Source organism: Bos indicus, chromosome 19 (assembly GCF_029378745.1).
Source record: "Bos indicus isolate NIAB-ARS_2022 breed Sahiwal x Tharparkar chromosome 19, NIAB-ARS_B.indTharparkar_mat_pri_1.0, whole genome shotgun sequence".
Taxonomy (NCBI): domain Eukaryota; kingdom Metazoa; phylum Chordata; class Mammalia; order Artiodactyla; family Bovidae; genus Bos; species Bos indicus.
The window spans coordinates 43450615-43478541 of NC_091778.1; the positions used below are offsets into that span (position 1 = coordinate 43450615).

Here is a 27927-nt window from a genome sequence, read left to right on the forward strand (position 1 = left end):
TGGGGAGGTGAGCCAGGAGACCACAAATAAAGCATGTGGGAGGGGCACTGATGTTGACCTCAGCGTGCTGGGGGACCTCAGTGGATGCTGCCCTCCATCTGCCCGGCCCACTCGCTCTCACTCTCGCTCGCTCTCTGCTGCATTCACAATCCCCTCTTAGTCTCCTCCTCGCCTGCTCCTCCAGGCAGCCCCTTAGAGGCATGGAAAGTATGATTTGATACAAGGAACCTCTGTAGCAGGCTCCCCAGATGACACACACCTGCCCCAAGCTGCAGCTGCCTTATTCCTGCAGGCTGGACCTCCAGACCCCCAACCATTCCTGCTGGCCCCACCCCAGCTTTGCTCCCAGCTGCAGTGGGGGCTCCCCTTGCCCATACTTGTACCTGGGAAAGGTACCAAGAGCCAGCTGGTTACTGCAGCCTCTAAACACACAACTTTGGGGGGCCAACAACAGGAGGAAAAGAATAGGGCAGGGGAGAGGGAAGAGGCCCACCCTTGGCTAGAATCCCCCTCCCCATCCCCCAGCTCAGGCGTCCTCAGCACTCACCCAAGAGCATTCTCTGCCTTTGGAGGCACCGCTGAGCGCTGAGCGCTGAGTGAGGAGCAAATGAAACCCAGCCAGAGTGACAGAGGGAAGGGGTGGGGGATGCGAGGGACAGGGGAGGGCCAGAGGGAGGGACTCTTGCTTCTGCTGGAGAGCCGTGGTTTCGGGCCCAGGAAGAAGCTGCCTGTTCCCTGGTGTCCCCACATCGCAACCAATGATGGAAAGAATGGGGCTCTTCCTTCCCCCAGGTATGGGGACAGGGGGAGGGTATCAGGGGGCCTAGTGCCTCTCATACAGAAGAGTTTACCCCAGGCCCCAGGAAAAGAGGTGCTGCCAGCCCCTTCTCTGCCTGCCAGGTAGTTCTTCCTGCTGAACTCAGCTGCTGCTGCAGGAGCCCCTGTTCTTCTCTCCAGCCTTACTCATCCTCTGCCCCCATTATCTTTTATTTACCTCCTTATTGGCTCAGATGGTAAAGAATCCGCCTGCAAAGTGGGAGACCCAGGTTCAGTCCATGAGTCGGGAAGATCTCCTGGAAGACGGCATGGCAATCCACTCCAGTGTTCTTGCCTGGAGAATCTCATAGAAGAGCCTGGTGGGCTACAGTCCATGAGGTCAGGTCGCAAAGAGTCGGATACGACTGAGCGACTGAGCACAGCATGCTACAGGGAAACTGAAGTTCAGAGTGCCCTAGAGTATTGGCCATGGTGCTGTGGGCAGGGAGCCCAGGTGGCTTACAGTTCAGGACCTGGAGACTGCTGGATCTGCTACCTGGGCAATGCCAGGAAGAGGGGGAGGGGCACGTTTATCTGATCACCTAGAAGTTCTGTCACCCCAAGCTTACCCATACCCTTCCCTCCCCACTCATCTTTTCTCTCCTCATTTTGCTCCTTCCTCCCCTCCTCTTCCTGAAATCTGCCAGTTCCGAATTCACCTGGGCACCTGGTGCTGGGAGGGTGGGGTGGAATACGGCAGGGGAGATAGCCAAAAGCCACACAGCTGGATCCAGCCTCGCATTCCAAGCCCCGGGTCCCAGCACTAGCCCCCCACCCCCTCAGCATCCTGTCTCCACCAGACAATAACCCATAATCTCTGGAGCAGCCAGTTCTCCAGCTGCAAAGAGGATCTGGGGAGGGGGTGGTGGCAGCAGCCCCTGAAAACAGGTTTGTTAGGAAAAGGCTCTGGGGGGAGGGCTTGTGGGTGTGCTCAGAGGAAGGAAACTCAAGCCCAGAGCTAATTAACCCACCTAGAGACACAGACAGAACCTGTCTTCTGTGGGGCCAGGGATCTGAGCTAAGCCCCCTAATTCTCCACCCAGACAGCCTTGCCTTTCCTGGTGGTCCCTAGGGGAGGTGCTGATGGTCAGGTTCACACCTTTGGTGGGGGGGGGAGGCTGTCCAGGGTCAGTGAGGGCACTTACATCACCTAGCACTTAAGGAGGACAGCAGCAGGAGGCACTGCTGGCTAGACTGCAAGAACTTCTCACTGGCCTTGGGGGTGCTGTGTACGTGCTTAGTCGTGTCCAACTCTTTGAGACCCTATGGGCCATAGCCTGCCAGGCTCTTCTGTCCATGGAATTTTCCAGGCAAGAATACTGGAATGGGTTGCCATTCCCTCCTCCAGGGGATCTTCCTGACCCAGGGATCGAACCCACATCTCTTGCGTCTTCTGCATTGGCAGGTGAGTTCTTTTCCACTGAACCACTTGGAAGGCCTTGGGGGAGCCAAGGGGAAACACGCATGCAGAGGCCTCAGGATGAGTTGGGAGGGGCCACTGAGGAGGAACTGGCAACCAAGGGAGATGTTGAAGCCATGGGGGGACAGGCTGGAGGGCTTGGAGACCTCCTGATGGGACTGAAATTAATCCATCTGCAGGGAGTGGGGGGTGAATAGCTCATCAAACCAGTGACTCACGCATGACCCAAGCTCAAGGTCTTTGATCTCTGGGGCTCAGAATGCAGTCAGAGGTTTCTGCAGGCAAAGACTAGGAGAGGAGATGGAGGGACTGATTACAACAGGAGCTAGGTCTGAGGGCACGGGGCCGGGAACAGCCTCCACCTGCCACTCTGATGCCTTCTCATTCCCAAAGGCACAGGGACGTCTGATTCAACTGCAGCCATCTTTGCCCTGAAATCCAACACAGTCTGCCTCCATCTCTGCTTTCCTGTCCTCCTTAGGGTCTACCCTTCACTCCCCTTAAGCCAGAGCTTAAGACATTTCTGAAATCCCCTTCTCTCCCCTCTGGTGTCATGTTGCAATGATGGGGGGCAGGGGATGGGCCAGCTGGGTCAGTCCTGCCAAGAGACAGGGGAGGAACCAACCGGATTTAGGAGGCTACCCTCCCTGTCCCTAGCTAGCCTAGGCAGAGCGGGAGATGGCTGGCATCTCCCCATTTTTCAGTTGAGAACACCAAGGCATGGGCCTTGAGTGCTTGATCAGCCTGTTCTGGGAGCCAATCCACCTGCTTTGGGCCATCCCCCCTCCCCATTCCTGAAACACTAAGGCTCCATCTCTCTTAACAGTCACAAGGTGGGGAGGGCACAAGAGATGGGATTTAGAGTCAGAGATGCTGGGATTTGAACCTGGCTGTGTGGCCTTAGGTCTGTTGCTTACACTCTGTTGCTTACACTGAGCTCTAATATATTTCAATGTCTAACATGAGGGCTGAATGCCAATCATCCACACTCTGGGATGTCTGGGTAAGAAAGGAATGCTGTGCTGCGTGTGGAAGTGCTTTGCAAACAGTTCATCTCCTAAGTACATGCTCAACTTGGTGCTGGGTGTACATCACAGCTCTTGGTCCCCCCACATCGAGGTCCAGGTGTCTGTCCCCCAAGCCTGGGGCTGGCCCAACATCCACACTAGAGGTTGGAGGTAGGAGGGTTGAGCCAGCAAACATTTATCTCTGTGAATGTTCAAAACCTACCTACAGTTGTTTAGGGGCGTGTGTGTGTGTGTGTGTGTGTGTGTGTGTGTGTGATGGTTAGTAGGGTCATTGAGTTCAGCCATATTGGAGCCGGGGTTCCTGGTGTCCACCCCTCTCACAGGAGGAGGGGCAGGGCTGCTGAAAGGTGGCTCAAGACACATTCCTGAAGGATGAAAGGGCCTGCTATGTGGGAGACCAATGGGGAGGAAGGCAAGTAGGGGAATGACCTGGAGTAGGCCCTGGGGGGAAGGGTGGGGTTCCTGCTGTCTTCCCAGCCAGTGCCCCTTCCTGGGTGCTCCAGGCTCAGTCCGGGTGGAAGCTGGGTACGGCTGAGTAAGGAGGGCTCTGACCCAGGCATTGGCAATGAAGCTCAGAGAGAGAATGGCTCCCACGTCTCCCTCCCATAGAAGCCTCGGGGACAGGATCCTCCAGACACGATCCCGCCTCACTGCCCATGACGGCCTGTCACTGAGCAAGGCGCCAGCCCCACAGACCCCTAATCAGAGTGACAGCTCCAGGAGGCCTTCTAGAATGGGAGCCTCCAAGGGGCCTGACCGGGCCGTCCCACCCCCAGCCCCTCAGCACCCTCCCGGGGAACGGGCGGGGCGGCCCTCCAGACTGCCACAGGCCTGAGATCTCAGGCGTCCAGGACAGAGCGGTGTGTTAAGGGCTCCTCACACTTCACCTCAAGCCTCAGTAGGTGTAACTCTCTCTGCTTCTAGTGCGTGCTAAGTTGCTTCAGTCGTGGCCGACTCTTTATGATGCTATGAACCATAGCCCACCTGGCTCCTCTATCCATGGGATTCTCCAGGCAAGATTACTGCAGTTGGTTGCCATGCCCTCCTCCAGGGATCGACCCAGGGATCGAACCCACATCTCTTAAGTCTCACGCATTGGCAGGCAGGTTCTTTACCAGTAGTGCCACCTGGGAAGTCCCAGCCCCAGTCAGCTGTGGCGTCAGGTCTCTCTGCTCTGGCCCAGTCCCTTCCTCAGGTCTCTCTGCTCTGGCTGGGGAAGGCCTTCAGCAGGATGGAGGTCCCTACGCCCCACCCCAGGGGGAAGTTGCTAGCATCCTCTTGCTGTGGGCTGCCTCTCCCACCCCCAGCTCTCAGGAGGCCAAGGAGACAGGAGAGTCCACGGGAGAGGTGGGTGGATGCTGGGGGTCATGGCCTGAAGTAGGTTCAAAGATAACCAGGTCAATGGAGCACCGGTTCTCCACTGGAGCCCTGGGTTTCCAGAGTTCACAGAAATCTGAGGGTTCTGGCTTCATCCCTGCTCTAGTCACAGCCGTCACCACCCTCCCGCCATGCTCCCACAGTGATGCTCACTCCTCTTAGCATGGTGGTGGGAAGGTCTGCCACCTTGACTGAGTGGCTAGCACTGCTCAGCGCAGAATCCTGGCATCCTGCCCGGGACCAGCACAGGGCCCAAGGGCTCAGGGATGCATGGATAGGTGACTTACCAGGTCCTGTTTAGCAATCTGGAGGGGAGTACCAGGCCTCATTCCTTCTGGTGACTCCCCACACCTAGCCCGTACTAGGACTGTGAGAAAAGGGAAGCCGAGTGAAGGGGCACTCCCTCCCTCTGGGCAGCCTGTCTCTGGCCACCAGTATCTAGGTGCTGTGGTCCTCTCTCTCACACCCCACATGCTCTCTCCACCCTGGGATAGTGGGAGAGAAAGGAGAACCACTGCCCAGGAGGAGGACCTGAAGAGCCCGAGTTAGAGGGGAACAGGGGTGGGGCAGAGTCCTCTGGCCACAGGAATGGCCTTCCCCAGCCACCCCTGCACTCCAGCCTCACTTCCCTCTCAGAGCCTCCTTTCTGATCATGGAACTGCCCATCATAGCACCCTCTAGGCTCGGGCCATCTTGGCACCTCCTGTTTCCTTGGCCCCACATCTCATCAGTCACCAAGTCCTGCAGAAAAGACTCCAAAATGTGTTTCCTTCATCCCACACCCTTCCTTCCCATGTACCCCAATTGTTGTGAGTTATTGCAAGTGGTGTGCCTGCTCAGTCATGTCCAGCTCTTTGCGACCCCATGGACTGTAGCCCTCCAGGCTCCTCTGTCCATGGGGATTCTCCAGGCAAGAATACCAGAGTGTGTGAAAAGTGAAGTCGCTCAGTCATGTCCAACTCTTTGCGACCCCATAGACTATTGTGTCGGAGAAGGCGATGGCACCCCACTACAGTGCTCTTGCCTGGAAAATCCCATAGACGGAGGAGCCTGGTAGGCTGCAGTCCATGGAGTCGTGAAGAGTTGGACACAACTGAGCGACTTCACTTTCACTTTTCACTTTCATGCATTGGAGAAGGAAATGGCAACCCACTCCAGTGTTCTTGCCTGGAGAATCCCAGGGACGGGGGCGGGGAGCCTGGTGGGCTGCCATCTATGGGGTCGCACAAAGTCGGACATGACACAAGCGACTTAGCAGTAGCAGCAGCAGCAGACTGTTGTGTAGCCATTCCCTTCTCCAGGGATCAAACCCAGGTCTCCCACATTGCAGGCAGATTCTTTACCATCTGAGCCACCAGGGAAGCCCCTAATTGGCAGTACTGCCTTATATACTTCAAAGTTGTTTAGAGAGTTAGATCTTAACTGTTATCAGTGCACACACACAAAATCATAATTGTGTGAGGGGATGGCAGTATGAACTAACCTTATTATGGTAATCACTTTATAATACATATGTGTATCAAATCATCACACTGTACGCCTTAAACTTACTGATATTATGTCAGTAATATCTCAATAAAGATCAATGAAGAGAAATACAACGAGGACCTACTTTATAATACAGGGAACTACACTCAATATTTTGTTATTTTCCCAATAATCCATAGGGGAAAAGAATATATATATATATAAAACTGAGTCACATGCTGTATATGTGAAACTAACACAACACTGCAAATCAACTATACTTCAATAGAAAAAATACTAATAAAAGGAAAAATATGAATACCTCAAACAGTAGCTAAGTATTTGATGAATTAATGAGTGACTTTGAACACATACACACTCCAGAAACATCCATACAGTCAAATACGCTCTTATTCAGAGTCATGCCCTGAGGTCCAGCCCGGATGTGGGAATGCTCAGATGGGAGAGACAGTCCCAGCCACTACAGCAGTCCCAGCCACTACAGCATTCCCAGCTCTGCTCCTGCTGTGACCTCTGTCCAAGACATCCCTCCTCCCCTCACCCCTATTCCAAAGCTCAGTGCAGCCCCCTCCTTCAGGAGGTCTTTTGTGGTACCCCCAGGTAGAATCACCCTTTCTCCTTTGTTCCCATGGGGGCATGTCCCACGTGCCACCCACAGTACTCATCTGCTCTTTTCCTATCTCAGCCTGAAAGACAGATTTCAGTCATAGTGGGAGCAAGCCACGGGGCGGGTATAGGACTGGGACTTGTTCATCTTCAGGCCCCAGCACAGTACTAGGAACACAGGTCGCCCCATGAACACGCACTCAGACAGCAGGCAGCCCTCAAGAGCACCCTGGGCTGCTGTGGGTGTGCAGGGCATGCTTCTCGCGGCTGCCTCCAGGAACCAGGCAGAAGTTCCAGCCCTTCCCGCCTCCCACGCTGGGCCCTCTTCTGAACCTGCTTCCCCTGCCGCCAGCGGCCGACTGCGGCCCATCTCTCCCATGACTCCCATGCGCCTGTCAGCTGGAATCATCCTCACAAATCCATTCACCCACTTTCCCCAGAAATCTGCTTCGTAGCCAGTGGCCCTCTTTCAGCCAAACCTCTGCAGCGGCACCCCAGCCAGGGAGAGGCCTAAATCCTGGCCAGGAGTCCGGCAGCCAGAGGGAGGGGGCCTTCCCTGCCCCTGCACGCCCACACCCCCATTCCCCCGACCACTTTTCAGCCCTAAGCTGGCGCATTGTGTACCTCACTGACCTTGGCCTGCAGAGACCAGAGCAGAAAACCAGGACACTCCGGTCAGTCCCTTAACTGAAAAACAACCTTCCAGGGGGCTCCAGGCTGGAGAAATGCTACTTAGGGGATCTGGTCCTAAAAGATCCCCCAGGAAGAGCCCCAGATCCAGGGGAGGTCTCAGACCCCAGGCCCTGAGAGACCCCAGAGAGAGCTGTCTGGATGCAAAACAAAACCGGATGGCCTCTGGGAAGCTTGAGACCCTAAGATCCCACTGATGGTCCCTCAGATCAAAGGACTCCACAAAGAAAGACCAGAGACCCAGAGCCCCTCACAGGGGCCCAGGACCAAGTCCGGAGGCAACGCCCCTCCCGACTGACCTGGCCCCGGGGTTGTCTTTTCTAGGCTGAGCTGCCGAAGGCGCCTCTGGTGGGCCCGCCCTCCGCAGTGCACCTGGGCCTGGGCTGCTGAGTTCAGCTGGATGTTACACACGTCACAGAGGGTGTACGAGGGCCGTTTTCTTTCCCGCTTGGGCTTAGGTGCTTCTGGGGGCCGAGGGGGGCACTCAGCAGCTTCACATACCGGGGGCTCCTTCTCACCCGCGGGAGATGGGCTCAGTGGCCGCTTCATACCTGGGCAGAGAGAGAGGCAGGTAAACAAAGGTGAGTGCGGTGAACACACAGAAGGAGCAAGAGGGCTTCGGAACCCAGAGTTGACTGTGCCCTTTGCCCCAGCTGGACCTCCCGGGGCCTTCCTTCTGAAAGCCCCAGCCCAAGAAAGGCCAAAGGGAGCAGGATGGGGGCTACTTCAGACAAAGCAGCAGTGAAATGCAGGAATATCTGGAAGAGTATCAGAAATGGCTTCACACTGGGACATCCCTGGTGATCGAGTGGCCAAGATTCTGCACTCCCAATGTGGGGGGCCTGGGTTCAATCCTGGTCAGAGAACTAGATCCCTCATGCTGCAACTAAGACCTGTTGTAGTCAGATAAATAATTTAAAAAATATATATATTTTTAAGATTTAAAAGAAATGGCCACACACTGGGAGCCTGATGCTTAGGGACTCAGAGTAAAGCACTCAGAGGGAGACTGGGCCTCAGAGAATTGAGGGAGAGGCAGCAGGGAGGCTGATAGAGTCACATGTGGGGGACCCTGGAGCCCTGTTCTCAGCCCCTGCCACAGGCCAGACATGGACAATCCTGGGACAGGCAGGCCTGTGGTACCTGCTGGAGACGCAGAAGCCGCTGGGCCAGAGGAGGGACTACAGAAACCCAGCCTCCCAGTGCCCAGCGCCAGTGACATTCACACACGGTGACAGAGTGACAGCATGTGAAGCCATCCCCACCCCTCTCCACGTGGCTCCCGATACCCCCTGCTGTGTTGGCCACTCGGCCTATGGCAACAGTTGGTGTTTTCAGTGGAAATCTGGGCCCTGCTGCCTGGGTTGCTAAACACAGCCCCTTCACACACACACGCACACACACCCCTGGGCCCTGCGGAGCATGCACACCACCCCTCCAGGCCCCTCCCCTTCTCCTTTCTGACTCCCTTTTCTGAAGCTTTCCGACCAGACTTCTCTGCCTCTAATGGGCTCTGTTCTGCCCCATGACCTTCCTCAGACTGAACTGGGTTGATTTTCACTTCCTTCCAGAATCTGTGTGCACATTTCCTGCCCCTGCTTTAGCTGGGGGCTTCCTGAGGGCAAGGCCTGTGTCTCCCCCACCAGGACAAAGGATTCCTGAGGTCAGGAACTGTGTCTCTCCCCCAGACTGGGGCTGTTCCATGGCTCGGGCCTGAGTGAGGATGACTGAGCCCATTTCTTTTATATGGGCAGAATTGTGCCCAGTGACCCCATCCTCTCTCCCCACAAATTCATGACTTGAAGCCCTAATTCCTGGTACCTCAGAATGTGATTGTATTTGGAGAGAGGATCTTTAAAGAGGTAATCAAGTTCAGATGAGGTCATTAGGGTGGTCCCTAATTCAACATGACTGGTGCTCTTCTAAGAAGAGGAAATTTCAAAAATTCCCTGTTGGTCCAGTGGTTAGGACTCTGCACTCTCATGGCCAAGGACGTGCGTTCGATACTTGATCGGGAACTAAGATTCCACGAGCTTCATGGGGCAGCCAAAAAAAAGGAAATTTGGACACAGTTACAGAGAGAAGACCGAGGGAAGACCCAGGAAAAAGATGGCAGTCTGCAAGCAAAGGAACAAGGCCTCAGAAGAAACCAACCCTACACCTTTGAATCCAAACCTCTATCCTCCAGAATTGGGAGAAAATAAATAGTTGGTGTTTAAGCCACTAAGTCTGTGGTTCTTTGTTATGGCAGCCTGAGCAAACTAATGTGCTGCTGTGCTGTGCTAAGTTGCTAATTGTGTCCAACTCTTTATAAGCTCATGAACCGTAGCCCGCCAGGCTCCTCTGTCCATGGGATGCTCCAGGCGAGGATACTGGAGTGGGTTGCCATGCCCTCCTCCAGGGGCTCTTCCCTACCCAGGCACTGAACCTGTGTCTCTTACATCTCCTGCATTGGCAGGAGGGTTCTTTGCAACTAGCGCCACCTGGGAAGCCCTGAGCAAACTAATACATCCTCTTAAAAGTCATTTCCTGTGTCTTTAGATTTGTGTTCATTTTGCAAATTAGACCCAGTGAAGTCAAGTGATGCCGTAACATTCCCATAAGGCCACACGCCTAGTGGTGGAGCCCACTTCCGAACAAAGCAAATTCATTTCTCAAGTTCACAGCCAAGAACCTTGCCTGTAGTCCCTGGACCCCACCCCCTGCTCTCAGTAAACTGCTTGTCACTCCTGTGGGCATGTGCCCACAAAATCGGCCGTCATTACGTGTGTGGGGACTGTGAGTGAATGGACCAGAGTGGCACAGCAATTAAGAGCACTAGCTCTGTATTGACTCCTACCTGGTTTTGAATCTCAGCTCTGTCACTTCCTGGCTGTGTGACCGGAGCCTCAGTCCTCTCATTTGTATATCTGTAAAATGGGGTGATGAGCAGTTTCCAAGTCACGCACACTGTGAGGATTAGACGAGCTGCTCTCTGTAAAGTACCCCTCAGGGTCCTATAAACATTGGTTCTTTTTGATCTGGGATGTGTCTGTTTTGCAGCTCATGAATGCAGTCCCTTTGTCACCCTACGTGTCTATCACGGTGTACCTGGGTCACTGTGAATGTCTCCGTTACCCTGTTGTCTGTTGAGGCGAATCTGTGTCACTCTGTTTCATGTCACAGTGTAGCTGAGTCATGGTGTGGGTGTCATTGTGCCCAGCTCATGGAATGAGACTGTCACTGAACATCTGTCCCCACCTCAAAGTCGTATGTTGAAATCCTAATCTCCAGCAGTTCAGAATAGGAAATGCAGCCTTATTTGGAAATAAGGTCATTGCAAATGCTATTAGCTAGGTTAAGGTGGAGTTAGGGTGGGCCCCTAACCCCATATGACTGGTGTTCTTATAAAAGGAGGAAATGTGGACACAATCATGCACAGAGTTCCCAAGTGGCACAAGTAGTAAAGAACCCATCTGCCAATGCAGGAGACAGACAGGCACAGGTTCAATCCGTGGGTCGGGAAGATCCCCTGGAGGAGGAGAAGACGACCCACTCCAGGCAAGTATTCTTGTCTAGAGAAGCCCATGGACAGAGGAGCCTGGTCATCTACAGTCCATGGGGTCACAAAGAGTTGGCCACGACTGAGCACAGCACTGCACATGCTCAAGGGAGGACCCCAAGCGAAAACCAAGGCGGTAAGAGGGGCTGCTTCTACAGCAGGTTTGGTTGGGCTGCAGTACCAGAGATAGCCTCCAGATAGCGCTGCTAGCGTCAAGAGGTAGAACTCCGACCCAGGAGGGTAGACTCCAGTCCTCCACACTTCTGAGGCAACTAGGTTGCCCCTCTGAGCCATAACAAACTCCTGGGCATTATGTCCAGAGTCCAGGGGACAGCTCTGCCCACAGAGGGCACACGGGAAAGTCACTCCATCACCTTGTAAGATTCTACATCCTCTCACCTCTAAATGGAGGTCATCACAGCTATTCTCCTGCCTTTAAAGTCTTCCCCTGCTCTCTCAGAAGGAAAGTGGACCAGGAAAAGAGTACCAGGTACGAGTATGGGGGTCGGGGTGGTCCAATCAGCCAGGGGGAAGAGTCTTCAGGAGAGTGAGATTTTCCTGGCCTTGCCCAGGAGAGCAGGCTGCCCCAGCAGCAGGGAGACAGTGGTATTTTGAAATCTCAGTGCAGTTTATGACAGGCAGGCCCAGAACACAGTCCAAGAGAGCAGACAAATATCTGCCATGGGGCTGATTAAACCCCCATGATATACAGCCTCTGGGCTCACAGGGCCCGCCTGGATTCCGGGGCTAATTGTGTACCCACCAGCCAGGTTGCTGGGCCTGCTGCAGCCTGCCCTGCCTAACACAAGCTTCCCAGCTGTCCTCTCGGGAGCTCCACCACTCCAGCTAAGCCACGGCTCCTAGCCAGAAATGTGGAGGGGTGGGCAGTTTTTATCACACACACATGTCGGTCTAACCCCTGCTGTGAGCATTAAGAGGTCAGCACACCCTGTGCTGGCTTCTATTCAGAACCAGCATGACTCACGCTCACTGGACCCACATTTGGACAGGACATGCTCTCTTTAACAGAAGAGGAAGTTGAGTCCCAGAGCAGGGGAGAGGACTTGCTTCAAAGTACATAGACAGACAGTGTAAGAGCTGCTTCTGGGGGACTTCCTTGGTGGTCCAGCGGCTAACATTCTGAACTCCCAATGCAGGGGGCCCAGGTTCGATCCCTGGGTAGGGAAGATCCCCTGAAGAAGGAAATGGCAACCCACTTCAGAACTCTTGCCTGGAAAATTCCATGGACAGAGGAGCCTGGTAGGCTACAGACCATGGGGTTGCAAAGAATCAGTCAGATATGACTGAGCGACTTCACATTCTTTCTTACTTTAAAGCCTGTTATGCCCTGGTTTGAACTGCTGGGTGGGGAGGGGGACTACGGATGCAAAGAAGGGCTCCTGGGGAGGCTCAGGACTGCCCAGCCCTTACCGTCCCAAATGCCAGGCAGGGAGATGCCAACCCCCTGGGCAGGGAGTGGGGAGGCCAGAGCCAGAGAGGCTAGGAAGAGAGGGTATGAAGACAGGGGAAGAACTGGACTTAATTCAGGAAAAGACCTGGTGAAAGCAGAGAAAAAGAGCATGGGTGTGCCCAGGTGTCTGTCTGTAATTTACACAGGAAGAGGATAAAGTTCCCTCTGTTCTCACCTTCCTGCATCAGGGAGGGGGCGGTTGGACCAGGGAGGGAGCCACCCACTTGAAGGCAGGCTCATGCCAGCACAGGAGAGTTGATGGAGACCAAAGTGGCTGTCTTCCCAGTGGCGCTAGTGGTAAAGAACCTGCCTGCCAGGTTCAATCCCTGGGTCAGGAAGATCCCCTGGAGAAGGGAATGGCTACCCACTCCAGTATTCTTGCCTGGACCCTGGAGGGCTATGGCCCATTGGGTCTCAAAGAGTCAGACACGACTTAGCACACACACGAGGTTGCTGTCTGCGTGTCTGTCCTCGCAGAGGTAGAGGGGGCTTGGAGGAAGGGAGCACTCAGGTATGGCTCCAGAGCCCGTTTCCACCCCTTCTTGCTGGGTGACAGTGGACTTCGGGGCCCAGGTGTCAGTGGCATCCTTGGGCACTGCACTACCCAAAGATGGCCAGAGAGAAAGAAATTCGGAGGCCGTGAGTGCAGAGCGGGGAGCTGTTGCATCCTGCGGAAGGGGGTTCTTGGGGAATACCTGTCCTTGCCAAAGGGTTAACAGGAGAGGAGGGTTCCAGGCCTGTCCCCAGCCTTTGGCAGGGCATGAAGGGCTCCCTCACCTAATCCTTAATGAGCCCAATTACACTTTGGTATTTCCCCCAGGTCTGCCAATATCTACCCTTCGCCTCCCCAAGCCAGGTCCCCAGCCCCGCCTCTGAGAAGGTAGCCTGGTTGGCTGGCCAAAGTCGGGCCAGTCCTGCCCCTCTGGGCTTCAGTTCCCTGTCTTTAAAGAGAGGGGGTTGGGCTGGGCTAATCTCTTAGGTCCCTTGCAGGCGGTGCTGTAGTGGCCACAGGGAGCAGCTGCCTCTAAGGTTGGGGTGGTGGGGGGGACACCAAGCTGTATTTGTCTGTTTCAGCGGCCAGAGGAAGGCGGGGTGGGGACAGAGAAAGAACTGCCCTGTGGCGAGTGCCCGTTGCCTTTCGGGCACTGGACAGACATCACCTCTGTTAACCCTCAGAGCAATCCCTTGAGGCTCTACAGATGAGGAAACTGAGGCTCACAATTGAAACACAGGCCTCATCCTATGATTCAGGGGGAAGGGGTGCACAGCCCGACGGCCCCCATCCCATCACTCACAGGGTCACAGGCGGGAGTATGGGGTTGTGTCTGGAAGAAGAGAGGCATCGTCTGTTCTTGTCCTGTGGAGTGTGAGTCCTCCTGGGCCTGGCTGCCCCCCACAGGTCCCCAAGGGGCCACCACCAAGCACTCCACTCTCCCAAGGCTGACACCTTGCAGGGTGTTCACTGTGCGGCCCCCACAGAGCGGCATCCCTAGGGGATGGCCTAGAGAGCTGGGGTCACCCACGGTCACACCCAAGACTCCCCAAAGGAGTCAGAGACTCCCACCTAGAGGAGTGGGATGGGCCGAGTTGGGGCAGCCATGCCCACCCCCAGCCCACACATCCCTACTTTGCCAGGCAGGAGGCCCTGGGGCTGGGCCACAACTGGTCCAGGTGTCTGCTGCTGTGGGTGGGGGTGGGAGACCCCCACTGGACAAACCAAGGCAGCCGTGTCTGTTGTCCCATCCAAAGTGATGAGAGATGTAGCCTGTCACCTTTCCCTGGGGACGGCTGGGTGCTGGGGTTTTCAGGAGTGAGCTGGCTAAGTGGTGTTGAAAGTCAACACTCCAGCTCCAAGGAAGCAAGAGAGAGGGCATGAGAGGTGACGGAGAGCAATGGTCCAGAGGTGAGGTCACCATCCCCCCAGGCTATCCTCACCTGCTATTGGCTGGGAGTCCCAGAGGGCCTCCTTCCCCTGGACACCGCAGAGATAAGGGCTGCCTCTTCTGGATACTGATACTCCCTGAAAGATCCTCTGGCCACCCTCCGGAAGGAAGTCTTTCTTGTTATCTCAGCTGCATCCCTCCTCGAAGGGCCCACAGTGGTAACACAGAACAGCTGCCTCTACGGTGGGGGCGGGGGATTAGCCTCAGTGTCCCCTGTTCCGACCTCTGCTGCCAGGCAAGGCCTAGGAACCTGATTTGTACAGGAGACCCCCCCCCCAAACCAAGCCCCCTGCCCAGGACCCTGGCACAGTTCAGCCTCATCCACTGCTTGCTCTCCCGGCCCAACTCCCCAAAAGACTGAACACTAGCTCCCCCAAATCAGGCTCCCCATCATGATGGCCCCAGGGTCAGCATTTCCACATGGGGCTGAGAGAATGAGTCTGAGAGAAAGAGCGTGCGAGCCAGAGAGAGAAGGGCTGAGAGATCCGGGGATGGTTTGAGCTTTGTGGGGGGGACGGGGGTGAGGTGGAATCCTGCCTCCCACAAAGGCCAGGAGGGCCAACCTCTACCTCTGACCCTGACAGAAGGGGAGGCATTCTGCTTGAAGGAGGAGGGGCAGGCAAGGCTGCCTCCAATGACTGTGAATAATGGAGATGGGGGAGGGGGAGTGGGGGGGATGAGAGTACTCTGCATTCACCCACCCACCAAAAGACAATAGGTCTCCCATCCCCCGGCCCTTCCCTTCTGTTCTATCTCAGGGGCTGATGGGGTGGGAGTTGATTTTTGGAGTCTCTAAAGAACTTAGACAAAAAAGGTAGGTTCTGTGGTCGAGCCCCCTGTCTTCGGAGAATGGTCCCCTTCTCGGGATGAGTCTCGCTGTCCCTGGCCTGTGGTCGCCAGCCTCCCTTCCCCTACTTCCTGGGAACTAAAAGTTCTGGCCATCACCCTTGTCCCCCATCCCAGCCTCGGTTTCCGGTTAAGTCGTGATTCTTGTCGCCCACTTTCCCAAAACACAAGGCAGGGTAGGGTCCTCGCTGCTGCCACCAGCGCTACGGAGCCACCTACACCCCCACCCCGCGCGCGGGCCCCCGTGGGCGCTCAGTCCCAGCGGCGCGTCGGTCCGGGATGGGGAGCCGGGAGTGCGGTCCCATGGCCCGCGCCCGCGCCTACCTGAAGGGCGCTTCCGACCCGAGCGGGGCCGCATCCAGTAGTCCGCGGCCGCCCGCGCCGGTCCGGATTCTCGGCGGCTCCCGGCTCCTGGCTCCCGGAGGTGCGCGGCGGATGAGTCCGGGGCCCGCGCGTCCCGGGGCAGCCGCCGCGGCCCCGGAGCCCGCCCCTGGGCGGCCCACGGGGAGCAGGTGCCAGGAGCCGCGCCGCCCGGAGCGGAGCGCAGGCGAGCGGGTCGGGAGAGTGACCTGGCGCTAGGGCTCCCCGGGCAGCAGAAGAGGGGAGACGCAGGGGCTCTTCTGGCGGCAGGGCTGGACCCATCGGTGAGTAGCCTCCCTACCCCTGGCTGGCCAGTCCTGAGTGCCCCTCACCTTCCAAAGGGTCCCAGAGTTGGGAGGAGGGGACCCCAAACTGGCCACCCCGCACTGGCCTGCTGGGACCTTCCCTGCCTGTGCATGCTAAGTCGCTTCAGTCCTGTCAAACGCTTTCCCACCCTAAGGACTGTAGCCCACCAGGCTCCTCTGTCCATGGAATTTTCCAGGCAAGAATACTGGAGTGGGTTGCCATGCCCTCCAGGGGGCTCTTCGGGACCCAGGGATCAAACCGGTGTCTCTTGCTTTGGCAAGCGGGTTCTTTACCACAAGCACCACCTGGGAAGCCTTCCCTACCTTTTTATAAACCAGTCCCTCTTTTGAGGGGAAGCTCAGGGAGAAAAAGGAAGCTGACATTCATGGAGTACCTCCTGAGTGCCAAGAGGGATGGCATTAATCCTCATAACAACTTGCCCCTGACTGGTTTGATCCTCATTTTACAGACCAGGAGATGAAAGATTGGGGATGTTAAGTAACTGGCTCAAAGTCACACATGAAGTCAGGAGCAAATGGGAGACTTCAGGTTGTCCAGAGGTCAGTGGATTAAATCAGTGGGCCTGTTGGGGAAACATCACCGGTGTATGTGGCTGGGGATCATTTCTGATTCTTCCCAGGGAATCAGTGCACTGGCTCTGGCCCACATTGGGGCATGAGACAGGAGAATGAAGCCAAGCAGAGGAGGGCAGGAGGTAGGGGCTGATGGCATAACCTCCTAACAGCACCTGACATCATTCCATTACTGGAGAGTCTCAAGGAAAGGCGATAGGAATGGCTCTTGTATTAAAGAAGATGGACCAGTGCTGTTCTTCCCACCTCACGCTCCAGCCAGCCTTCATGTGAAACAGGCCTTCCAGAGAGGAGGTCTGACCACGGGGAGCCCTGGTGATGTTTCACTTGCTAGCTCCTGGCACTGCTTCCTGGTTCTCACGTCTACCAACTCACTCCTGTCTTGAGGTCTCTGCTGTTCCCTCCGCCTGGAACTCTCCCCTGATCTTCACAAGGCCTTTTCCTTGCCACTTGGGCCTCAACTCCACTATCACCTCCCCAGGACTCCCTTTCCCCAGCCCAGTTACTCTTTATCCCAGGCCCTGGTTATTTTCCCTCTTAGCACATCTCCCAAGATGCAATGCTTTTGCCTGGTCACTTACCTATATCCCCTGTGGGGAAAGGGCTTTTATTTTCCAGGTATCGGAAGCATCAGCACTAAGCTCTATAAATGCTCTGTAAAGAGTTGTGAAATTAATGCACGAATTCATTCCCACTCCAAGAGTCAAGCCACATTAAAGTGTCCACTTAAAATGGGCAAACTGTATGGTATGTGACATGTCTCAGTGAAGGGGTCACTCAAAAACCAATAAGCGCAGAGTGGCGCTGACAGTCACGTGACAGTCCCTGGCAAGCACACTCCCAGCACACCCACCCTCTAACTTGATCCGATCACATCTCCTCTGTCACGGTCCACATCCTGTGTCTGTCCATGGCAAACTGCATGCAGTTGCTCAGACCTGGGAGGGATCTTAGAGGTCATCCTGTCCCTTTTGTAACTTGTCCCTGATGAGTTAGCTTCTGGCCTTTGCTTGAACGTGCTGAGGACGGGGCACTCACTGCCTCTAGAGATGGTCTGTCCCGTTGATGGAGGGTCTCAAGAACAGAAAGCCCATCAGTATGGGAGCTGAGAGTTGCTTTCCTGTAATGCCTGAACACGGGTTCTAGATCTGCTCCCTAGTGGTTCAGTGAAAGTTGCTCAGTCATGCCTGACTCTTTGTGACCCCATGGACTATACAGTCCATGGAATTCTCCAGGCCAGAATACTGGAGCAGGCAGTTGTTCCCGTCTCCAGGGGATCTTCCCAACTCAGGGATCGAACCCAGGTCTCCCACATTGCAGGTGGATTCTTAACCTGCTGAGCCACCAGGGAAGCCCAGATCTGCTCCCTGGTAATGCAGAAAAAGCCCTCCCCACCTTCCACAGCCAGCTGAACATGGCTGGCAGCCTCTTCTTCAGGGATCTCTCTGCTCAGTGAAAGAGACCCATTTCCCTCAGCTGTTCTTCCCCTGACATGGCCACCTCCTCCAGGAAGCCCCTCCTACATGCTCCTAGGGCATCTTATATGGGACCCTAACACTGCATTTATCATGCTGTATTGAACTGTGTCCCCTAGACCCTGCCCAGGCTACACCACTGTGCTGAGGGGGCTAGTTCTGGGCCTTTATTCATTTCCTTCTGCTCAGTACCCTGCATGGTGACCAAGTGACTTGAACCGCTCAACTCAATAAAAACTTGTCTCCAGAGGTTTTATGATCCCACTCATATTCCTCTTAAACATATTTAGGCTTTCAATGACCTCCTTAGGACAGAGCCAGGGAGGGAATCACCTCCCCCAACCCTCTATCCTGTCCTCTATTAATGCTGCCCACTGTTAACTTTTCTACACTTCTGAGTCAGCTCTATAGAGAGCCGAGGCTCCACGAAAACTCCCTCATTTATTTTCATGTCATTGCTGGCGAGCTCAGCCTCCCCATCTCGTCACCCAGAGAGCGATCTCTAGCACTGTGAGCACCGGACCTTGTGTTTAGGCTTGCTGGCTTTCCTGTTCTGCCCGGCCTGTTGAAATCATTCAACAGGAGCACAGGTGCCAGCTGAGTGCCACCACAAAGACGTGGCTTCACCTAGATACACCAGGATAACACGCCCCCAAACTCCGACCCTGCACACACACAAACACACACACACACACACACACACACACACACAACACAGCTCCTAGCTGTGAGCCTTCTGTTTTCCAGCCCCTTCCCACATCTTTATTGATCCATTTTCTCCTCCCAAATAGCCCTGAAAAGTCAGCATTCCTCTCGCCAATTTAAAGATAAGAAAAGGGGGCTTCCCCAGCAGCCTAATGGTAAAGAATCCATCTGCCAATGCAGGAAACACAGGTTTGATCCCTGGTCTGGGAGGATCCCACATGCTGAGGAGCGACTAGGTCCATGTGCCACAGCTACTGAGGCCTGCCCACTTAGAGTTTGTGCTCCGCAAGCAGTAAGAAGGCCATGCACTGCAACAAAGAGTAGCCCCTGCTTGTCACAACTAGAGAAAAACCCTCATGTGCAGGAACGAAGATCCAGCACAGCCAAAAATAAATAGTTTTTTTTTAAGATAAGGAAAGGGAGGTTCTGAGAGGTTAGTTTACCTGCCCCAGGTCATACAGCTAGAAAGGGGTGAAATCGAACCCCATCTGGTTGACTCTAAACACTAGGCCTTCTTCCCTCTATCTCATGGTGCCTTATCCCAACACACCCAGACTTTTTTCCTATAAATGTGGGGTGAGGAGGAAGACAACACAGAAACCCTTTTCCTAGTCCTGACAGCTGGGGCTGCTGGGGTGCTGGTGCTCCCTTTCCCACCTAGCATCTTCCAAGAAGGGGTTCCGTCCCCTAGTTGTCACCTTCCCCCGACACCGCCATCAGAAAATAATTCTCAGTCTAAATAAAGCCACTGTGTCTCTAGCTGGCCGACTCAGTTCTCCCTGCTGCTCAGTCTCATCCCCTTATCTCCTCTTCCTCTGTATTTTTAAAAAATATTTATTATTTGGCTGCTTGGTTGGTGGGGGGTGGCACACAGAATCTTCTATCTTCATTGTGGCACGTGGGAACTTTTAGTTGTGGCATACGGGATCTAGTTCCCTGACCAGGGATCGAACCCTGGCCCCTGCACTGGGAGTGCAGAGTCTTAGCCACTGGACCACCAGGGAAGTCCCTCCATTTCCTCTGTTTTGTCTGTGATGAATCCCCAGCCCTAGAACAGTGCCGGCATATCAAAGATAACCAATACATATTGCTGGATTTAAGGAATGAACCAACCCTCACTGTGGGCACAGAAAATGGATCGGGTTCCTTGCTCTGGCTGTGTGGGCTGAGGCAAGTTACTTTCCCTCTCTGAGCTTCATTTCCTTATTTGTAAAACAGGACAATTAACACATCATAACATGGCAGAGGGTGATGAGAGACCATCCCTGCAGTGTGCCTGACATAGTTTGTGCCCAGTTAATAAGACAGGCGTCATTAATGAGGCGTTATGGTCCTCGCTTTAGAGACAGGGCACTGGGGCTCAGAGAGGTGAAAGGACTTACATAACCCACATTACCAGCTTGGAAGTGACCCATACAGAACGGAGCCGGGTGTGTCTGGCCTTAAGCTTGTGCCCTTTTCCGTGTGCCATGGGGCCTTCCCTAAGCATTCGGTAAATATAATTCCTATCACAAAGGTGTGAGACGGTTATATTAATTGTTCCTTCTAATAAAACCAAGGACCTCAGTTAGAAAGCCTACAACAGAGGGGCTCAGGAGAGGAGCCAAAGACCCCTATCTAGTCAGCAGCTTATGTTCTGCTCACTGCCCCACCTGGGGTTGGAAGTACAGACTCATTCTGGGGCCCTGAGTTTCAGGAAGGTGGGAGAAGCCCCAACCTCAGGTGGGCTTGCCTCCTCCATCCCAAGTCCTCTCCATTCCCACTGAAAGGGCAGAATCGCTAAAGGCTAAGAGCCCTCCCCCCACAGGGCCAGCCTTTTGCCTCCTAAAATAGCCCGAAGCCACCATGTGCCCAGAGCGGCTCCCCACTGCTTGCAAATCCCCCTGAAATTAAATCCCCATCCTGCCCCCAAGCAGGACAGCACCACCTCCTGCTGCCCGCTGAGCTCTATGGCTGGCCGGGCTCCCCCCAGTGGAAACTGGGACAGTCGTCCTTCACGGTGACCGAGACATAAATCCCCAAATAATGAGACAGGCGCTGGGAACACAGAACCAGACACGGTGCTAATTGGTTTACTTCTGGGCAGGCATGATGTGGGACAACAGCAACAGGCCTTGGTTGCCCAGCAGGGAAGATGGGGTGGGGGGTGTGATGACCTCCCAGGTCCCTGATTTTCTGTGATCTCTGGCCTTGCATCCAGACCCACCAGCAGCCCCTCCTAGAACAGTAACTTAGACGTAAAAGGGAAGGATTGGGATCCCTTGGTCCAGGTCTTGAAGTAGGGAGACCCAAAGCATCCTTACCACCATCTAGAAATACCTCTTTCCACTAAAAACAAAACATAAAACTGAAAGGCTCAGCCCCCCTCAACATGTGTGAGGATGGCGGTGGGGAGGCGGGGTGGGCCCCACGCAGTCTCCCCGCCCCTCCTGCATGACTAGTAATAGATTCTTGGATGAGCATGAGGTCCTCAGTTTGCAGTAATCAGGATGAGATTATCACATTAACCTTTAAAAGTCTTTGCTCAAAAAGCAGCAGCAGCAGCTGACACCCTCGACTCCCCCGCCTTTGCCACCATCACCCTCTCCTGGACCATGGCCGGATGAGCTCCAGATATGGGCCCCATGGAGGCTCCACTGCACCGGCCTAGAGGCAGGGGGATGGACACCATGACCTTTTCAGGCCTGGGCTGCTTCTGAATTGTGGTGACATGGAAGAGTGAGGAGCTGGGGGTAAAGGGTATGTGTGTGTCTGTGAGAGTAATTTGGGGAGGGGGGGCCTCGTGAAAACCAGAGTAACTTGTAATCAGGCAAACAAGCACTTACATATAACTCTGCCACTTACTGACCTGTGACTGGGAACATGGCCATTTTCCCCACATCTCAGTTTCCTGATCTATGAAATGGGGCTAACAATAACTAATAATAACTCCCCTAACCCAAGGCTGACAGCTGAGAAGATTAAATAAAATAACAAATAGAAAACACCTTGCAGACTATAAAGAGCCATTATGATGTGAGGGGATGACATTGTTAGTTAAAGCAGGAGGGACAGTGGTAAGACTGCAGAAGGAACTTCCCCACAGCTGTGCAATGGAAACTAATGGGGCGAAAAGAGAGGAAAGACAAACGGGCCTGGGTGGAACCCCTGAAACCTCACAAATAATCTCCTCTCCCACACATAGTGCCCATCTGCATATCCAGACAGACCCCTCCCCTCCTGCCCATCATCCTGCCGCTCAAGGCTGCCAGCCCATCCCCAGTCTTCCCTAGTCCAGAGTTATAGCCAACTTGTGTTTGTTGCCAACGCAACAGAAATTATTTCAACCTCTTCATCCAGCTGGGCAAAGCTGCCTGGGTCGTGTAGGAGAGGCTGGAGCAGGAGGAGAGGAGGCTGGGGACTGGGGTGTCCCACAGCAGGGGTGGCCCCCTCCCCAGAATATTCATCACAACAGCAGCAGGCTAGAAGGCAGTCAGCTTACTGGGGGGACTTGCTCATACTGCCCCATGGAAGAGAAGGAATGGCTGAGGGCCCAGGGGTCCTCACTGGGACCTTGGCTAACCTCCTTCCTACTTAAAGAGCTGCATTCAGAAGAGGCCGGGAGAGGCCCTGACTACCAGCCAGGATCAACCCTAAGGAAATTTAGATCTTTGAGTTTCCCCAACCCACCCTTCATTTCCTGATGCTTTTCTTTGGTTAGTTTGTCCAGCAGAATTCTCCCACCTTCCTGGGCCTTGAGGTCTTCCCCTCTTCCTCAGGATAAGTAACTGAACCTAACACATGCTAACCTAGGAAGAATGAAGGCAGGGGGGCACTGAGAATGACCCTGAGAATCTGGGGTCACCTAGGGCAGGAGGGAGGGGAGAGCCTCTGAGCGCACTGGCTGAGAGAGATGGTGGGATGGCCATGGTCCATCTTGCTGGCAAGGAGCAGCTGCCGAACCGCATCAAGGAGTCCTTCTCTCAAATCAGTCAGGTGGGTGGAAGCACGTGGCTGTTGCAGGCCATGAAGGAGGCCTTTCAAAACCAGCAGAGAGCTTCCAAGAAACGCCCTGGGGATGGGCTGAGTCAACATGCCCCAGGTCCCCCAGGCCCTCTGTTCAGCCTCCAGGCTGTCAGGCTGCTTCCCACAGCAGGGGCTGCCCAAAGCCCTTGGCTGGGAGGCAGTTCAGGGCCCAGGACAGAGCCTGGGTTCTGGAGCCGTCAGACCTTGGGCAAGTCGCTTTGCCTCTCTGATCTGTAAAATGGGTACAAAAGTATCTATCTTGTGGATTTGTTGGGAAAATTGAGATGATATTTGGAGAGTATCTCCTTTTGGGCCTGGCACAGAGGAGGGACTCGATAAATTCACTCAATAAACACCCATTGAACACCTTCTATATGCTAGGCCCTCCATTCTATGCCTAGGGGATGCAGCAATGAACAGAAGTCTTAAGGAGCCCTCATGAAGCTTGCAATCTAGGAGGATGGTCAAGTCAATAAGTGGATAAACGCACAAAGTCAGGGAGAACAAGTGGCCAGGAAAGGACTCTCTGAGGATGGCACAATTCAGGCCAGAGCTGCCTGAGATGAGGGTCAGGGCTGCTCGAAGATAACTATGGCCCCTCACTGGAATCACCTGGGCAGCTTTGAAAATGATGGGACTCCTCCCCAGAGATTCTGATGGAATTAGTCCAGGTTGCAGCCTGGGCACCAGGAATTTTCAATTCTTCCCAGGTGATTCTGATGCGCAGCCAAGGGCGAGGACCCATCGCCCGGCGGTTTTTCCAAGTGCCTGGCTACCTGAGCATCACCACGGAGCTCATTAGGCACCTTGGGCTGGGCCCTCATCCCAGGAATTCAGATTCAGACTCTGGAGTGAGGCTCGGTGTCTGCCTTTTTAACAAGCATCCAGGTAATTCCGAAGAGCAGACAGGCCTAGAGATGCATCTGGAAGAGCAAGTACCAGCTCAGAGCTCGGCACTCACAGCTCTCCACATCCAAGGACCACGTGCTGCTTAGGATGTAAGCTACCGGCCTCTTTGACCCCAGCCTGGTAAGCCCCGCCTCCTTTTTTTGTCAGGTTCTGCGCATGCTCAAAGGCTTTCCATGAAGACCGAAAGTCCTGACGCTGTGGACTTGGGCTCTGTTTCTCCAGCATCCTCAGCCCCTCGGCGGAAGCCCCCTACTCCATTCTGTTACATGTCCATGCTTTATGTCCAGCCAGACCCTGGCCTTCCTCCAACCACGTGGCTCCAAGTCTGGCACCCCACAGGAATGACTAGCCCTAGCTGAAGGCACACCAAACCTACCCCAGCCTCTGCTGGTCACAGCTGCTCCCACAACTGGGCCAAAGGTGGCAGGGTTGTGACCTGCTCCTGTAACTCCCTGTTCCACCCTCTTTTTCTGTCCTGGGTCTCTGGTCACTCATAGCCCTGTCCTAGGGGCCAGGCCCTGGGAGGGGAGACATTGCGTGGTTATGCTCCTCAAGGCAGAGGTGTTCCTGAATCCCTTTCCATTCCTGATGAAGAATCAGGTCCCCCACCCTGTGCTTGGGCTCCCTGGCCTAAGGGATGCTCACCCCTTCCTGTAGGGAAACAGCATAGTATAGGTATATCCCCACACTGGGTTCAAGTCCTCCTCCTGCCACTTCCCAACTGTGTGGCCTTGGCCACCTCTGTGCCACAGTTTCCCCATCTGTAGTGTTAGTCGCTCAGTTGTGTCCGACTCTTTTCAACCCCATGGACTGTAGTCTGCCAGGCTCCTCCGTCTATGGAATTCTCCATGGACAATTCTCCAGCAAGAATACTAGAGTGGGTAGCCATGGCCTTCTACAGGGTATCTTCCCGACCCAAGGATTGCTCTTCTCACATTGAAGGCAGATTCAAGGATAAAATAGGATCTTACAGGGATTAAATGAGTCAACGTTTTTACAGTATTTAGGAAACAGGTACCTGGTGATCAGTATGTGTGCTTGTTAAATAATATTTGAAAATACATGATTCCAGGAAGGTGAGGTTTTCGTCAACAAAATCAGTCCTGACAATGCAGCTAGTTCTGGGAGGCTGGGATTCACATTCTATTTTACAGGTGAGCAGACAGGTTAAGGACAGGAAGTGACTTGCCCCAGATGACACTCAAACCTCAGGTCAGTTATTTCAAGCTCTCTCTTTTCAAACACCCCAAAGCCCACCTCCTCACTCCTCCAGCGCCTGGCCTGGCCCAGGTGGGCTCCGTGCCCCGCACTGACAGAGGCCCCTTTGTACCCCTGCCCAGGGTCACACCCAGAGCTCAGAGCCACGGATCAGACAAGTGCCTTGTGTCTGGGTCCGTTACATGGCCAAGTCTGTGGTCTCCCTGGCTGCTCCAGCCACGAACCCCAACCTCAGCAGGGCATCCCTGACCCTCCCTCACCACATTCAGCCAGGAGACAGACTGGGAGAGAGCCCCAAGGAAAACACCCCAGTTCTTGGTCTCCACCCTGCGCAAACTTCAAGTGGCCGAACTCTGGGGTATCTGGAACCTCAGAGGAAGCAAGGGCAGGAGCTGAGGTGTGAGACATGACGTGGAGAACATTCTGAGGGAGTGGGGAGGGTTGTGCTGGGATCCAGGAAGCAAGATGGGATTACCCTGTCTTTCTATCTCCCTATGACCAACCTAGATAGCATATTGAAAAGCAGAGACATTACTTTGCCAACAAAGGTCCATCTAGTCAAGGCTATGGTTTTTCCAGTGGTCATGTATGGATGTCAGAGTTGGGCTGTGAAGAAAGCTGAGTGCCGAAGAATTGATGCTTTTGAACTGTGGTGTTGGAAAAGACTCTTGAGAGTCCCTTGGACTGCAAGGAGATCCAACCAGTCCATTTTAAAGGAGATCAGCCCTGGGTATTCTTTGGAAGGAATGATGCTAAAGCTGAAACTCCAGTACTTTGGCGACCTCATGCAAAGAGTTGACTCATTGGAAAAGACTCTGATGCTGGGAGGGATTGGGGGCAGGAGGAAAAGGAGACAACAGAGGATGAGATGGCTGGATGGCATCATCGACTCGATGGATGTGAGTTTGAGTGAACTCCAGGAGTTGGTGATGGACAAGGAGGCCTGGCGTGCTGCGATTCATGGGGTCGCAAAGAGTCGGACACGACTGAGTGGCTGAACTGAACTGAACTGAACTGAACCTGTCTTCAAGCTGTTCACTTCTCTTTACCACCTGGATTGGCACAACAGCCTCCTCATCAGCCTCCCTGCCTCCACTGCCCTCCCAGTCTGTTCTCCACGTGGCCAGAGGAGCTTTTTTACTTGATTGATTGATTGGTAGCACCATGCATCTTGCGGGATCTTAGTTCCCTGACCAGAGATTGAACCTGGGCCTCAGCAGTGAAACAGCCCAGTCCTAACCACTGGGCCACCAGGGAATTCCCTAGAGGAGACTTTTTAAAAGGCAAATCTGAACATGTCACTCTCCTGCCTAAAACCTCCAAGGGCTTCTCTTATTTTAGGAAATCTGGCTCCTACCCACCTCCCCAAAACCCTTCTTCTCTGCAATCCATGATCCTGCCCACAGATTAACTGAGATATAAATGCAACTCTCCAACTAAAACTTTGGCTGGTACAAGTAACACTGGTAATAGCTAGAACCAGATACAAGAAAATTTGTTGTTGGCTAAAGTGGACACAAGAATCCAATCTTGAACACAAATCTCCATTTACATTCAAATCTTCCAAAATTGGAGGAGTTACCCAATCACTCACACAATGGTGGAGAGCAGGGTCGGGGGCCTTTAATCATTGAAATTGATCAGTGCATCAATTCTCGGCTGCAAAATCTATACAGAATTGATGCCGGTGAAAATAATTTCAATAAAGTTAAAATAGAATGAAAAAAAAGGAAATTTTGTTTGTACCACAGAGGGAAAAAATGGAAAAATCTGATGAAGGAATTAAATTGGATGAACAGAGTTCAAATGGGAAAGCACTTTCTGAAGAAGTGTTCAGTGTTGGTATGTTTTGGTTTCAAATGTTTGCATTCGAAACATCCTTGGGGTCAAAATGTCCAGGTCAAAATATCCCATGCCCCTTGGATCTGTTTTTGTGCCCCTCCCTGCCTTGCTATGATACTTTGCTACAGCCACAATGGCTCTTTCTCTTACCGGAGCAAGATGCTGAAATACCAGGAGAGGCCTTCCCTCCTCCCCCTCTTTAAGGTCGATGCCCTGCCTGCCTCCCTGTATGCTCTCTTATCCCTGCTCCCCCACCCCTCGTCTTATTCCTCTTTGAATTCCCAGGGCAGGACCTGGAAAATACAACCCATGGTAGGTGCTCAATAAATATTTGTGAGGTTTTTGTTTGTTTTTTTGGCTGTGCCATGTGGCTTGCGGAATCTCAGTTCCCCAACCAGGGATCAAATCTGTGCCCTGCTGCAATGGAAGTGTGGAGTCTTAACCACTAGACCACCAGGGAAGTCCCAATAAATATTTGTTGAATGAATGAATAAATCAGTGTCACCTGATTGAGGGGCTGGGGATGGGTTAGGGCTTACAAAGGCCCGTGGGAAAGTTAAAGAGACAGGGCAGGGACATAGTCTTCCACCACAAGTTCCAGAGAAGTCCATTTTAGCAGAAAAAAGGAGACGGTACCAGTTCTTCTTCATTTCTGCCCCTTGCCCAGCTTGAGGTTCAAGACCATGTGTCAACTGGCCAGCTGCCTGCTCCCCCCTGCCCAGCTGGGCTGTGTGGCCCCCCTCCCCCGGGCCTAGCTCCCACATGTGGCTGCTGGCCAGGCTATTTGGGGAAATTTCCTGATCCCCCCTCTGGCCTCTCCACCCCCACACCCCATCCTGTGGCCCCAGAATAGCTGTCCCTGGCCTCAACTAGGGACGTTCCCATTCCCAATTAGCACCCAGATGGTACGCAAGCATCTCTGAAAGGTTCTGGTGTCCCTCTCCTCTCGGGAAGCTGCTAACTAGGACAGCAGATCTCAGAATGAGGTCACAAGACTCGGGCCCCAACACTCCCTTCCCTGCTGGAGACACGGGTGGGGACCAGATGTCTCCATCGCAGACTGTGGAGGTGGAGGAGGCGTGGGTGAGGGCAAGATGTAGGGATAGTCGAGGCAGCCTGGGCTCCTTGTTGCCCACAGAGCAGCTGTGGCTCCATCCCGGGAGGAGGCCTAGCTGTGGAGAATGAGGAGACTGGGGTCAAGTCCAGACTCTGCCTGGATTAAGGATTTTATGACCTCTCCAGGTTTCATCGGGCAGGATGCAGGGGTTCTGTACATAGTACGCTGTCA

At 54.0% G+C, this 27927-nt stretch overlaps 1 protein-coding gene and 1 long non-coding RNA gene across 13 annotated transcripts in view; one reads left to right on the forward strand and one right to left on the reverse strand.

Annotated features, from left to right (window-relative positions):
- LOC139177584 (uncharacterized protein C17orf113) overlaps nt 1-27927 on the reverse strand; it is a 58854-nt gene that overhangs the window by 25482 nt on the left and 5445 nt on the right. For 5 of the 12 annotated variants that reach the window (XM_070773487.1, XM_070773485.1, XM_070773492.1 and 2 more), the window contains exons 1-2: nt 15551-15719; nt 7725-7976 (exon numbers count right to left, since the gene is read on the reverse strand). In XM_070773487.1, coding sequence (XP_070629588.1) covers nt 7725-7976; nt 15551-15584 — 286 coding nt within the window. In that variant the 5' untranslated portion in view covers nt 15585-15719. Of the gene's footprint in view, nt 1-547; nt 942-994; nt 6147-7724; nt 7977-14372; nt 14394-15550; nt 15720-27927 lie in introns of those variants that run through there. The other 7 variants (XM_070773489.1, XM_070773488.1, XM_070773490.1 and 4 more) reach the window with 7 other exon arrangements.
- LOC139177585 (uncharacterized) lies at nt 15781-26239 on the forward strand. The gene is made up of 2 exons (XR_011562089.1): nt 15781-15870; nt 23727-26239. It is a non-coding gene; the product is annotated as an uncharacterized lncRNA (long non-coding RNA).